Raw genomic sequence first — 13,709 nt, forward strand, 5'->3', positions numbered from 1 at the left:
CTTGGTTTATGTTGCTACAAACAGGGAGCTCTGTGCGGTTTAACTACACAAAAGCTACCATTGAGTGGAAACACATACGCTCAAACTGCTACCGTTTGCGTTACAACGGAATAGAAGCCAGGTTCAGTTAAGAACATGCAAATCCCAGCTATTTCTCTTTCTGTAGGAAAGGAACCAGCTGACACAGACTTGCCCTGTCAACACAATGGTCCCGGCTGCTTTCTAGGGCAGTGAGTTTGGGGCTGTGAGGTGTAAAGTTGAAAGCAATGGGCACCTACAGAGCCCCAACCTTCCCACAGCCCCACCCTAGAGTAAGTGGCAGGGACACTGCTGCCAAGAAAGTAAGGTAAAGGTAAAGGGACCCCTGACCATTAGGTTCAGTCGTGACCGACTCTGGGGTTGCGGCGTTCATCTCACTTTACTGGCTGAGGGAGCCGGCGTACAGCTTCCGGGTCATGTGGCCAGCATGACTAAGCCGCTCCTGGCAAACCAGAGCAGTGCACGGAAATGCCGTTTACCTTCCCGCCAGAGGGGTACCTATTTATCTACTTGCACTTTGACGTGCTTTCGAAATGCTAGCTGGGCAGGAGCAGGGACCGAGCAACGAGAGCTCACCCCGTCGCGGGGATTTGAACCGCTGACCTTCTGATTGACAAGTCCTAGGCTCTGTGGTTTAACCCACAGTGCCACCCGCGTCCCGCTACCAGGTCGAACCCCACTTATTCCTTGCATTTAGGCTGGCCAGATTGAACACTGGATAAATATATTACAGGCTGCAGAGATATTACAAGGGCTAGCTATAAATTGTTTTATTATGTATTTTGTGTTTTCTATCTTGTATTTTTATGCTGTGAACCGCCCCGAGGTCTACAGATGAAGTGTGGTATACAAATTAAACAAACAAACCAACAAAATACTTGCTCCACCTTTCCCCCACAATTCTTGCAACTTCATTTTTTTCTCAGAAAATTAATACCAAACCACATGATAAAGGAAATGACTCTTGCTCTGGTTAAGTGTCTATCATTCATGGCCCAAATTATGGCCTCCCAAAAGCACAATGAGGTATTTGGCTTCTTTCTTTTTTTAAAAAGTCTCCTGTACTTGCCAGTCTGGTGATGGGATTTTTCCTACCTAACTTTAAAGTACAATTCATTCCTTGGCCTCAGTAGGAATAGTAAATAATGTGAAATATGAAGCTCTTTCAAGATCCTGACTCATTTAGAAAATGAGGACATATTCGCTCAATTGTATATGTGCTTCGGGACAAAAATCTGGGTCAAACCATTGGCATAGATGTTTTCTAAGGAGCATCTAATTGTGAAGCGTGTGCTTTGTGCTGTGACTCAGAGCCACGCTGGATATTTGGGAACCATATCAGCAATCTCTTGCTTTTTAAAAAATATTTTTTATTGGAAAAAACCCCGACAAGCAGACTTGTATACTGCAACACGTAGTGGGAAATACTGGCAGGAGGAGCTAGTGGGTAAACCAACTGCTTTGACGCCATTTTTTCTGCTCAGAATCACATATCCCACCCCAAGCTGTTTTCCTACTTGGGAGAAAAGCAGTTTCAGGGATCTTTTGTGAACAAATGATAGGACCAAATAATATTATTTTCCAAACCGAGCATATTTTGCCAAGAACTCGGAGAATATACAAAAAGGTGATGTGGATCAGAATGTACATGCAGAAAACAAGAAAGAAAGAAAGAAAGAAAGAAAGAAAGAAAGAAAGAATCAAGCAACACTAAAAGTCAAAAGAAGAAGCCTTGGAATGATTCTCAGATAATTGATTTAGCAATGCAATATGGCCCAAAAGTTTCAGTGTTTTTCTTTCAGGGGCAGGGATGTTGGTGAGACAGTGGGAATAAGACTCAGGGATTCAGAATCTTAGAAAGGACTACACAATTGGAAGCTTTGCCTAAGGGCTTCCTTTGGTTTAGATGCAACACTTTTGTGCCTGCAAGACACTTGTATACTTAGAATATAAAGTGAACAGAGCATAAGCAGAGTTTATTCAACTGATGGATGCTTTAAAAAAAACAAAACGTTTTGTGGATTCTAACTGCTGTAGCAATAATTTTATTACACACGCTACTTAGGAGTTTTCTGCTTCCGCAGTCTGTAAATACTTTAAAATAAATGCACATACAGGGTTTTCCCCATCACCACCCTGCCCTTTTTTGAAGACGGGGACAACATTTGCCCACCTCCAGTGTGCAGGGACCTCACGTGTTATCCAAGAATCCTCAAAGATTATAGGCAGAGGCTCTGAGATTACATCTGCAAGCTCCTAAAGTACCCTTGGGTGCAGCTCATTGGGCCCTGGAGATCTGAATTTATTTAAAGTAGCTAGATGTTCTCTTGGGACACAGGTGGCGCTGTGGGCTTGCCGACCAGAAGGTCAGCAGTTCAAATCCCCTCAACGGAGTGAGCTCCCGTTGCTCGGTCCCTGCTCCTGCCAACCTAGCAGTTCAAAAGCACATCAAAGTGCAAGTAGATAAATAGGTACCGCTCTGGCGGGAAGCTAAATGGCGTTTCCATGAGCTGCTCTGGTTCACCAGAAGTGGCTTAGTCATGCTGGCCACATGACCCGGAAGCTGTACGCCGGCTCCCTCGGCCACTAAAGTGAGATGAGCGCCGCAACCCCAGAGTCGTTTGCAACTGGACTTAACTGTCAGGGGTCCTTTACCTTTAGATGTTCTCTTGCCATCTCTTTTCCTATTTGGGGCTACAGCTCCCATTTATTTATTATCATTTACTCTGTTATCACCTGGTTGGGCATCACTTTCCTTTCCACTTTGGGCAAAGTAGGCGTTGAGCAGTTCTGCCTTTTCTATGACACCCTATAGCCTTTCTCTGTCTTCTCCACACGGATAACCTACCATGAGCTTGTTCCTCCTCTTGCTTCAAACACAGCCAATGAAACCTTTTGTTATTATTTTTAACCTCTCTTGCAAGCCTGAGCTCTTTCTGAGCTTTAGTCTGCCTGCAACTCATATATACTCCTCCTTTTTGATCTCCCCTTTCTTATACTTGCCGTTCTTAACACTTGGCTCATCTGTAAGCTCCTTATGCAGCCATACCAATTACCATGGGTGTCTCCCACCTTTATTTCTCGTTGGAACTGTCCGCATTTGGGCCTGCAACATTTCTGTGACTTGAGTCATAATTTTGTTTCTGAATGTTCTGCTTATGTACCACTTTTGTGGCTTGGGAATTCCCTCGCTGCCTGGATATAATTAATTTTTATTCTCACCGAAGTTCACATAGGAAAAGGTATGCAGGTGAAATATCTAAGTCTCTGTTGTTTAACTTCTTCAGAGTTGTGCGGGTCACTGTAACGTAACCCTCAGTGAAAATGCCCAAAGCTTATTTATGCCAATTTTTCTTAAATACGATTTCTCCTATTTTGGGAGTCTGTGCCATTTAGCAGCCTGGATGGCTTCCAGCTTCAGGATCACTGATTTGTGGCAGCTATAAGAAGTGGGAATGGGGCTTGCTACAGTAAGCTTCTTCTGTTTCTCAATGTCCAGAAAAGTTCCAAAGAAAGAGACCTCAGGCATCATAGGAATGAACAAAGCTACACGAAATAAGGTTGGATAGCATGGAAGAAAACAACTGGAAAGACTTGGAAAGAACTGTAAGACAAAATGTTTCTGAGAGGAACTCGAATTCTAAAGTTTATAGGACCCAAACTCAGGCATCCAAACCAGGCAGAGGGCCTTCTCGGTAGTGGCGCCTGCCCTGTGGAACATCCTCTCACCAGATGTCAAGGCAATAAGCAACAATCTTACTTTTAAAAGACATCTGAAGGCAGACCTGTTTAGGGAAGTTTTTAATGTTTAATGCTATACAGTGGTACCTTGGTTTGCATACGTTTTGGAATTACAAACACGTCAAACCCAGAAGTGCGTGTCCTGGTTTGCAACCTTTTTTTTTGGATTACAACCCATTTTTTATTATTATTGTCAGAGCTGCCTCTAGGTCCCAGCTCACAGAGGACCAACGCTAGGCTGTCGTTATGTACAAAAGTCTTTATTGAGGATTAGTTTCCATTTCAAAGCCGCAGCGCGCAGCTCTACGTCTTAAAGCCTAGACCGGCGAAGTCCCGTCTGAGTCTCCTCCCCTATGACACCAGTTTAAGATCCTAGCCCTGCTCCACCTTTTACGCTGCTCTCTCCTCTTCTGGGTCCTCCTGCCCGCTGGGGCATTGCCCTTTCTGGACTCTTCCGACGCTGAGTCGCTTAGCTCCTCCCCTTCCCTCCGGCGGGCTTTAGGACCCGGTTCCCAATCCTCACTCTCTGCTGTCCCGCGCTCCTGTACATTTGAACTTGCCTCTCGCGCCAACCCAGTGACCTTCCTCCTGACCGTTACACTACTTCTGTCACTGCTTCCCTCTTCCGGGATACTGGCCGGATCTGACCTCCCCTCCGTTGTCTGACTCTCCGATGGAGGTGTGGTCAGCCCTGCCTTATCTTCTCTTCCTGGTGGGGAATGCACTGGCCCCGATCCTTGGGACTCTTCCCCCCCACTCTGCTCTGGTGGGGAAGCTGGTCCTGATTTCCAACTACTGCTCTGGGAGTCCCCGCTGCCCCCTTGCTCCTGGGGCGTTCCCCTTGGGAACCCCCTACCCCTGGCCACTGGCGCCCCCTTCTGTGAGTCTTCCGATTCGCTGGAGAGGCTCATGGAATCCCTCGGTCCACTGTCCTCTTCTCCTACGCTCCCCTCGGATTCTTCCCCTTCGCTCTCCATCTCCTCTCTTCCCTGTGCCTCTGCTCCTGAACCCCTGACAATTATGAACAGTTTTTTTTTTTTGGAACACCCCATTGGCGAAAGCACACCTTGGGTTACCACCTGTTTTGGTTTACAAATGGACCTCCGGAATGGATTATGGTTGTAAACAAAGGTACCACTGTATTGTGTTTTTAATATTCGGCTGGGAGCTGCCCAGATGGGCAGGGTATAGTAAGTAAGTAAATAATACCTCACTTTTTAACACAGCACCAGTTTTGCCTCCTCACTCCCTGCACAACCATCCAAAAGGGATGGCTAGAATAGCCATGGTCTGCCCTTAACCAGTGCTGTGGAGCCACAGCCTGCTTCACATTCTAGTTTGCCCATACAACTAAATCACCTGAGAACATGCCACATCTATATTTTCTCCTTCATCCCACCTTGACATCTGGATAACTGAGTGCTTAACCGCAGTGTCCGTAGCTGATAAAGGCTGCTGCCAAAACTCTCCTGTTGAAGGGCAGGGAAAAGCAGGCAGGCTCCTTCCCTCTGATTGAGACTGAGCATGCTGCTTAGCAACGTCGCATGGCATTGTGACACAGTCACAACAATGGCAAGATATGCTAACTGTTGCTACACAACCAGGAGGCCATTATCTCACAAATGGCTTGAAACGCACCCCCCCAACAGGTGGGTGGGGTGGATCATTTCTCTCTTAACACCAGCTCAGGTAAATGCTCAAAATTTGTATACCGCCCTGAGACCTCAGTGTATAGGGCCTGCATAGAAATTCAATAAATAATAAAATGGGAATGGAGTTGAGAGATGACCTAACCTGGGGAGATAACAGCAAAGACTTGATGAACAGAGCACAGAAGAGGTTATATTTTCTGAGAATCCTCTGGAAAAACAATCTCTCAAAGGACCTGTTGATGGTATTTTACCATTGTACTGTGGAGAGTGTATTAACTTATGGTCTGTGTGTGTGGTTTGGGAGCTGTACGGCCGGGGAAAAAACAATGCTGTCCAGGGTTGTAAAGACTGCGGAGAGAATAATTGGGTGCACTCTTCCCACCTTGGATCACATCTAGGCTGCCAGGTGTCACAAGAAAGCTGCAGAGATAGCGCAGGATTGTACGCACCCCGGAAATGATCTCTTTCAGCTTCTGTCTTCCGGAAGAAGGTACAGGGTTATAAAGACTAAGACTAGCTGCCTGAGGAACAGTTTCTACCCAAATGCAATTCTGGTTTTAAACACAGTATAAGGAGTCTCTATAGGAGTCTATTGTATTTTAAAATTGGGTTTCAGAGTTTTTAGGGGTTTTTGAATGCCTTATGTAGATTTTTCTATTTCATTGTTCTGTATGGGACAATAACAATAAAGATATTGTATCGTAAATAATAATAATAATAATAATAATAATAATAATAATAGAGGAAATCATATATAGAGGTTCCATGGGTGAAGGCAACCGGAAGTCTGTGGAAAACAAAACGCAGGTGTAATAGAATCGCTTGTGACAAAGTGACACAATTCAAGAAGGTGTGGGACCTCTTGAGAAGCTGAATGATATTTGCAGGGTATTCCAGACCACAGAGGTTCGTAGGAACACACCCGTCTTGGAATTCCTCTCCTCTCTGGCAATACAGACAAGATCAGAGATGGTTGATGTAGAAACATCCGAAAAGGAACTGGAACAAGATAATGATTCACCACCTACTGAATGTCTGCCTGCCAATGGTTTGATAGGTTTGTGACAATATGCAGACATTTTAAAAGGTCCGCAGTTGTGAATCTTGAAGAACCATCCCTGTGAAAGGCTTATTTGTGAGTATTGCTTCTTTCAAAATCTATTGTACATTTATAGGGTTATATAGTCTCCCTTCTACTCGTTTCTCATCTATAGAGACCCAGCTCTTCATTATATACTGCTAGTGACTGATAGATGCTTGTACTATCTCAATGCCTAACTTCCCCTCTTCTCTTCTAAAAGAATCTATCGCTTCTCGGCCTTTTGGCTAAGATCGAGTGTAGTGTAGTAATATACAGTGTTGTAATATTGCTGAGCAGCTGATGCAGGAGGGCAGATTTTGTTAAACTGCTTATTTCACAGTTTGGGGGTGTCATGCAAAAGCATTGCACCGTTTCCAAGAACCTGTCTTGTTTCCCTGTGAACTGAGAAGGCATCACACTTTGCTTTCTGTACACAAAAGAGAAGCCAAAACTTAAAAGATTATCTCAACTGCTTGCTGGGGTGGCATAGTTCTGACAAAACAAAAAAAATTCCTTCCAGTAGCACCTTAAAGACCAACTAAGTTAGTTCTTGGTATGAGCTTTCGTGTGCATGCACACTTCTTCAGATACACTGTGTATCTGTGTATCTGAAGAAGTGTGCATGCACACGAAAGCTCATACCAAGAACTAACTTAGTTGGTCTTTAAGGTGCTACTGGAAGGAATTTTTTTTGTTTTGACTATGGCAGACCAACACGGCTACCTATCTGTACATAGTTCTGACAGATATCAATTCTATTAATTGCTTTATAGCTTAAAAGCAATGCATTCACTTCGGAATAGACTGCTTGTTAAAAACACACACAAAAAAACCACCCCTTGATGAGAAAACCATTTGACAGAAAAATGAGGAAAAATGCCAGAGAAAGTTCCTATATCCTAAACATTCCAAGTGGATGACATAAAACAAAGTCATATTTCTAAGCTCACGGTTTATAAGGAAGAATGGAGAAATGCAGCATGAAAGCAAAACTTGGATATTACACTTAAACCATTTTTTGTTCCTTACAGAAACTGATAAAGATCCCTTCTGTCATAGAAAAAGGAGATTTCCTTGCACACAAAAATGTACCTTGGCTGACCTCGTGATGGCCCCAATCTCAGAATAAAGGTCCGTGCTGTCTGGGAATTTTTCCACCACTATCGTACAGACGTGATGAAGGAGAGACTGCTTATGCACTGTGTCCTTGACTTCTGGAACTTTCTCGAGGTAGCTCAGTTCAAAGGCTTTGGCCTATGTGAAGGAAAGAAAAGAAATAAAAACAACATGTTGCATTCACTTCTACATGCCAATCTCCTTTATTTTTTATTTTTTTTAATATACCATGTCTGAGGGGAAAGAGACTCAGATGATGATCTCAGGAGACCCTTGGTTAAAATGGAACATGTTACTAAACAGCTGCAAAATCAGATTTATACATAGTTTACATGTTAGCATTCATCTGAAAGCATCAATGTTAATGGAGCTAATTCTTTTTTCAAAAAACAACAAACCCAGTGATGACTTCAGTAGTCACAAAATGCTGCACTCACCCTAAAATAGCCCAAACAGACCACTGAGGACTGAGTACACTCTGACTGAGTATTGCAGGGGCTGGGAGACAAAAAAACAAAACAAAAACAAAACCCAGATGGGTTTGGGAATACAAAGGAATAGCTAGAGAACCCAAACAGAAAGACTCCTTTCTAACTGTGTTGCATTTTAATGTCCCATTTTACTGTTTCCCCTCCAAATAGTTTAGATGGCAAATTTGCTATGGTTCCCTTAAAAGATAGATGCCGTCCATGCAGCCATGCAGAGGGAAAACCTTTGTGTTATTTTGCTGCAGTTTCTAACACCGTTTGAGAAGAAGAAGAGTAAAAAATAATAATAGGTTCTATTGTGATTGTGATTTTATGTTTTATGCTTTGTATTTTGTCAAAGACTTAAATGACCCAGGAACACAATACCTCAAGGACCACCTCTTCCCATATGAACTGACCTGGACCCTGCGATCATCATCTGAGTCCCTTCTGTGTGCCTCCTCCCAGACCTCCAAGTGTCCCTATTTTCCAAGAACAGTCCTGGATTTACAGAAGCCATTCCGGTTTCTAATTTGATTCTAATTTTACTTGTCCTTAGGACATCCCTATTTTTGGAGAAATGTTGTGAGGGTATGGAGTTATCCAACCCCTGAGCCATCTGAAGTTTTTTTAATGTTCAGTGTTTTATTATGTTTTTATATATGTTGGAAGCCACCCAGAGTGACTGGGGCAACCCAGTCAGATGGGCGGGGTCTAAATAGTAAAGTAGTAGTAGTAGTTGTTATTATTATCATCAGAGAAATGCTGGAGGGTTTGTCCTCCACAAGAGGGTGGCAACACAAGAAGGGGCCTTTTCTGAGGTAGAATGCTCTCCCCAGGGAGGCTCGCCTGAAAGGCCTTTGTTACATACAGTGGTGCCCCGCAAGACGAATGCCTCGCAAGACGGAAAACCCGCTAGACGAAAGGGTTTTCCGTTTTGGAGGTGCTTCGCAAAACGAATTTCCTATGGGCTTGCTTCGCAAGACGAAAATGTCTTGCGAGTTCCTGTGGGTTCCCCCCCCCCTTTTCTAAGCCGCTAAGCCGCTTATCAGCTGATCCGCTAAGCCGCTTATCAGCTGATCCGCTAAGCTGCTAAACAGCTGATCCGCTAAGCCGCTTATCAGCTGATCCGCTAAGCCGCTTATCAGCTGATCCGCTAAGCCGCTTATCAGCTGATCCACTAAGCCGCTAATAGCGCTAATCCGCTAAGCCGCTAATGGGCTTGCTTCGCAAGACGAAAAAACCGCAAGACAAAGAGACTCGCGGAACGCATTCTTTTCGTCTTGCGAGGCACCACTGTATCTTTAGGCGCCATGCAAAAACCATTTCAGTATAACCAGGCCTTTGGCCTTTAACTAGGTAAAGGTAAAGGGACCCCTGACCATTAGGTGCAGTCGTGGCCGACTCTGGGGTTGCGGCGCTCGTCTCGACCGAGCAACGGGAGCTCACCCTGTCGTGGGGATTCGAACCGGCAACCTTCTGATCGGCAAGTCCTAGGCTCTGTGGTTTAACCCACAGCGCCACCCGTGGCCTTTAACTATCTGTGGACAATTTTAGAAGTGGGTGGGATGTTTTTAATGTATTTCTCTTTCCTCTTGGTTTTAATCTATATGAGGTTTATTGTCTTTTGTATGGCTGTAGGTTGCTTTGGGGACGTGGGTGGCACTGTGGGTTTAAACCACAGAGCCTAGAACTCAGAAGGCCGGCGGTTCGAATCCCCGCGACGGGGTGAGCTCCCATTGCTCGGTCCCTGCTCCTGCCAACCTAGCAGTTCGAAAGCACGTCAAAGTGCAAGTAGATAAATAGGTACCGCTCTGGCGGGAAGGCAAACGGCGTTTCCGTGTGCTGCTCTGGTTTGCCAGAAGTGGCTTAGTCATGCTGGCCACATGACCTGGAAGCTGTATGCCGGCTACCTCGGCCAATAAAGCAAGATGAGCGCCGCAACCCCAGAGTTGGCCACAACTGGACCTAACGGTCAGGGGTCCCTTTACCTTTACCTTAGGTCGCTTTGGCATGATAAAGCAGCTCACAAATGTAATAATTAATAATAAATAAACAAACTGATGGGTTGACTGTGATAAACACCTGACTATTGTTTTCTGTTGCAGGGCCTCACTTCTCTACACCCGTATACGTATTTTTCAAGGTTACAGCATATTTCCATGTGACTAAAAAGCAAAGCCAGTTTAGGCAAAGAGACAGGAGGAGTCTGACCAGTGGTGGTGCTACTACGGCCAGTGTTTCTGCCACCTCCAGTGGCACCACAGTTCCAATGCAGATGCTCTCAACCCATGTTTTTCTTTTCTCTTTTCTCTTCAGAACAGCTCTATGCAAGGCAGGGAGAAAGACGGCAAACTGAAGGCTGCCTCCTTCTCAGAGTTCTCCCTCCCTGTGATTTCCTCCTATGTCCTCATCTATCCAGTCAGATCCGCTGCAATAACAATTAGGCAATAGTGAAAGGAAAGCTTACATTGGTTCCATTGAGAAAATTTCCAATGGCTAGTAGAGTAGAAAGGATAAATCCCAAAGTTTTGTTGTTTTCAAGCTGGTCCATTCCTTCCTTCAAATCCAAAAGTGGTTCTGCAACCTCCTGACATTAACAGGAAATAAAGAAAATGCAACATATCGTGTATCAATTCAGTGTTTTTAATTATTACAAAAATTCCCAAGCTGTGCTCCATAGAATGTAAAATTGCAAGGCTGTCTCTCCCTCCTCAGCTACTGAATGTTCCCAAAGTTGGTGCCACTTTCAACCCTAACAGTAAACTGGAGTCATTTAAACTCGGACATGCCTGTTAAATTGCTTTTTAATTTGAGCAAGATGCACGATTCTGAGAAACATGAAGGCTGCTATAGGATGTACCCCTGAATTGTTTAGTTAGCCTAAGGCCCCATTTCCCCTTTTGTTCCACACTTCGTAAGAATTTGGAATTTTCAAACAGTGCAGCGCTGATCTTCACTCTCGATTTACTAGACTTCCACAAATTTATCCCAGCTGAAATCAGGCACATCAAATTCTTAACTCGGCCTCATGAGAATGATTCTTCTTTTATTTATTTTTTTCCTTCTTGGCATTTGAGAAAGAAGAATAAAGACCTCCAGCAATGAATTATAATAATGGTTGCTTTCGATTCATCAAGCATTAACTGAATTTACTGGACAATGCTGTTGCCCCCCCTGCCCCCCACATGAAAAGCATGAGGGCTACATTATCAACACACTTCATACCATTAGCTAGATATCAGTGTGAAGGAAAAAAGGGGAAATCTGTACTGAGTTCAGCCACAACCATAAAGAAGAGAAGCAGAAGCAGGCTTAGGATAGGCTTGGCGCCACACATACAAATCTCCGTGTCAGGGCCAGAGATATGGGGATGCCTCTCCCACCAACAAAGACCTGCTCCTTCTGCAAGCAGCTGTGGTTCTAGAAACTGGTTTTCCAGAAGACAACACTCATTTGCTGGATCTCAGTGGGAGACTCAAGTCACAGAAGCCAAGTGTACACATTTAGGCTCCAGTTACAGTGGTATCTTGTGTTGTGTAACCTCCAGGTTACAGAATCTTTGGGTTACGGTCGCGGCAAACCCAACTTCCGGGTTTCACCGCACGCGCATGCGCAGAAGCACTCAGTCGCACCACGTGCACGCACAGAAGGGCGCCTCCGGTTATGAAGTTTTCAGGATACAGCCAGGCCTCCGGAACAGATCCTGTTCAGTGGAGGTACCACTGTATAAACAATGTTATTATTCTTTCTTTGGAGTGTTCCCAAAGGGTGGGTGGAATCAAATTGGGTAAGTTGTGACTTGCAGTGGAGAATGTGTGCTTACCTTTTCCTCTTCTGTTCTTTCTCAGATTAACCCTTCCCTCACTAAACTACATTTTCACACCTGGAGGGGAAAATATAGGGAAACTGCAGGAACCAAGTCTCTGCAAACCCCTTTCTCCACTTCCAACTCCCAACCTGCTCAGGCTTCAAAAGGGAGAGGAAAAAATCACAGATCTCCTTAGGTGTAGCTTGAGTTTTACTCTATGTCAATAGACCTTTCTGAGTGATTACTGTCTCAGAAGCAAATTTGTAGTAACTTTCATATAACCAGCCTGCTTCTGATAACTAGGAATTACCTTTTCCACAAGCTCATAATCCATTTTGAATGCCCAGAGCTGAAGTCTAGGAGAAAGTTCAGTGATGGAAGAAAGAGTCAGAAGGAACTGCTCAGCGCTGCCCAGAGGAATATCAGGGTTGGCTAGCTGAGCCTCCTGAATTTTCTGCTTCTCCTCTTCTGTGGGAATCATTGTGAGGATTTTCTAGAAAGACAAGAAAAATGACAAACTACATACACATGGCTAAAAATCAGAGGCAGCTAATCCAATCTAATCTGTGCTCACTACAGTTGAAATACTTTTTTAATACATTCTGAAGACACAAAGACCCAAGTGTTGAGAAACATTAAGCATCACATTACCATCATCATAATTTTCCGCCTATGCTTTTCAAAGCAGCTGACAAAAGCAGCTGACACAATCTGGAGGAAGGGGGTTTGTGCCTGCATGTCCATTGTTGACTATGGATCCATCTGCACGAACAGGTGCTCTGTGTGCAGGCCCTGGGGCAGCATGAGGGACGACACCTGTAGAAGCCCGGTCGTTGGGCTAGCAAAGATCACAACCATGTGTTCAGGAGGTCAGGAAACAAGGAGGAATGAAGACAACACAGGTCCTCTTCCCTGCCTGTTCCAAACATATGATTGGCACTGCTACAGAATGTGGATATATGTCCAACCCCAAACACCTATAAATAATGATAAGCTCTTAGCTCAAACCTCAGGGCCACCTGTGAGGCAAGGTGAGGCAATCACCTCAGGTGGCAGGATCCACAGAGGCAGCAGATCTGGCCTCCAATGAATGCATCTCCTGCTGCCATGGTGGCAGCAACAACAGGTAAAGCGTGCTCCTTGGAGGCCAAACATGCCTCCTTTCTGACAGCCTTCCCAGGCTGGCAGCCTCTCCAGTGGCATCTTGGCGAATAGGAGGTGCTGCTGGTTTCTTCTCACCCTTGTTCCCAGTGTAGATCTTTATTCCACCCATGTTCCCAAAGTTAACAACTCGCCCCTTCTTCCCTGGCCAGGGGAGCCTGTGCCATCTTATGGTTTGCCTCAGGTGCCAAAATGTCTTGGGCCACCCCTGCTCATTGGTTCCCTCCCCGTTCAATACCTCTATTCCTTCCTTGTTTAAGGCATATTCATCAAAGTTCAAAATTGCAGTCTTGATCGTCCTTGGAGGGGGCAGTACCGTCAGGCCAATATTAATAGCGTTGCTCCTCTTCGAATCCAACACAATGATTTCCTGCCTCTTGCCATCTGCAGCAGTTTTCTGAGGGAGGAAAATGGGGAGGGAGCTATTTTATTTATTTGTTTAACAAAGCTTATACACTCGGCAGGCAACACTTTAAGGGCATGCATCAGCATGACTTTATACTGCATTATCAGCACGGACATCAATCTACAGTCACCCCTGAAATGCACTCTATAGATAGAGCTTATCTCCAGGGCTGTCGATGCTTCAAAAGACTATGGCATATGTCCATACTGGCAGCACTAGGTATTAGGAGCAGCTA

The 13,709-nt window shown here is 44.8% G+C and overlaps 1 protein-coding gene across 10 annotated transcripts in view; it reads right to left on the reverse strand.

Moving 5' to 3' along the window:
• Window positions 1-13,709, reverse strand: part of FHOD3 (formin homology 2 domain containing 3) — a 340,976-nt gene that overhangs the window by 34,183 nt on the left and 293,084 nt on the right. For all 10 annotated transcript variants that reach the window (XM_079949216.1, XM_079949224.1, XM_079949223.1 and 7 more), the window contains 4 exons: window positions 13,307-13,465; window positions 12,218-12,400; window positions 10,567-10,686; window positions 7,606-7,767 (listed from right to left, as the gene is read on the reverse strand). In XM_079949216.1, the coding sequence (XP_079805342.1) occupies window positions 7,606-7,767; window positions 10,567-10,686; window positions 12,218-12,400; window positions 13,307-13,465 (624 nt within the window). The remainder of the gene's footprint in view (window positions 1-7,605; window positions 7,768-10,566; window positions 10,687-12,217; window positions 12,401-13,306; window positions 13,466-13,709) is intronic.

This window comes from Podarcis cretensis, assembly GCF_951804945.1.
Source record: "Podarcis cretensis genome assembly, chromosome: 13".
NCBI lineage: Eukaryota > Metazoa > Chordata > Lepidosauria > Squamata > Lacertidae > Podarcis > Podarcis cretensis.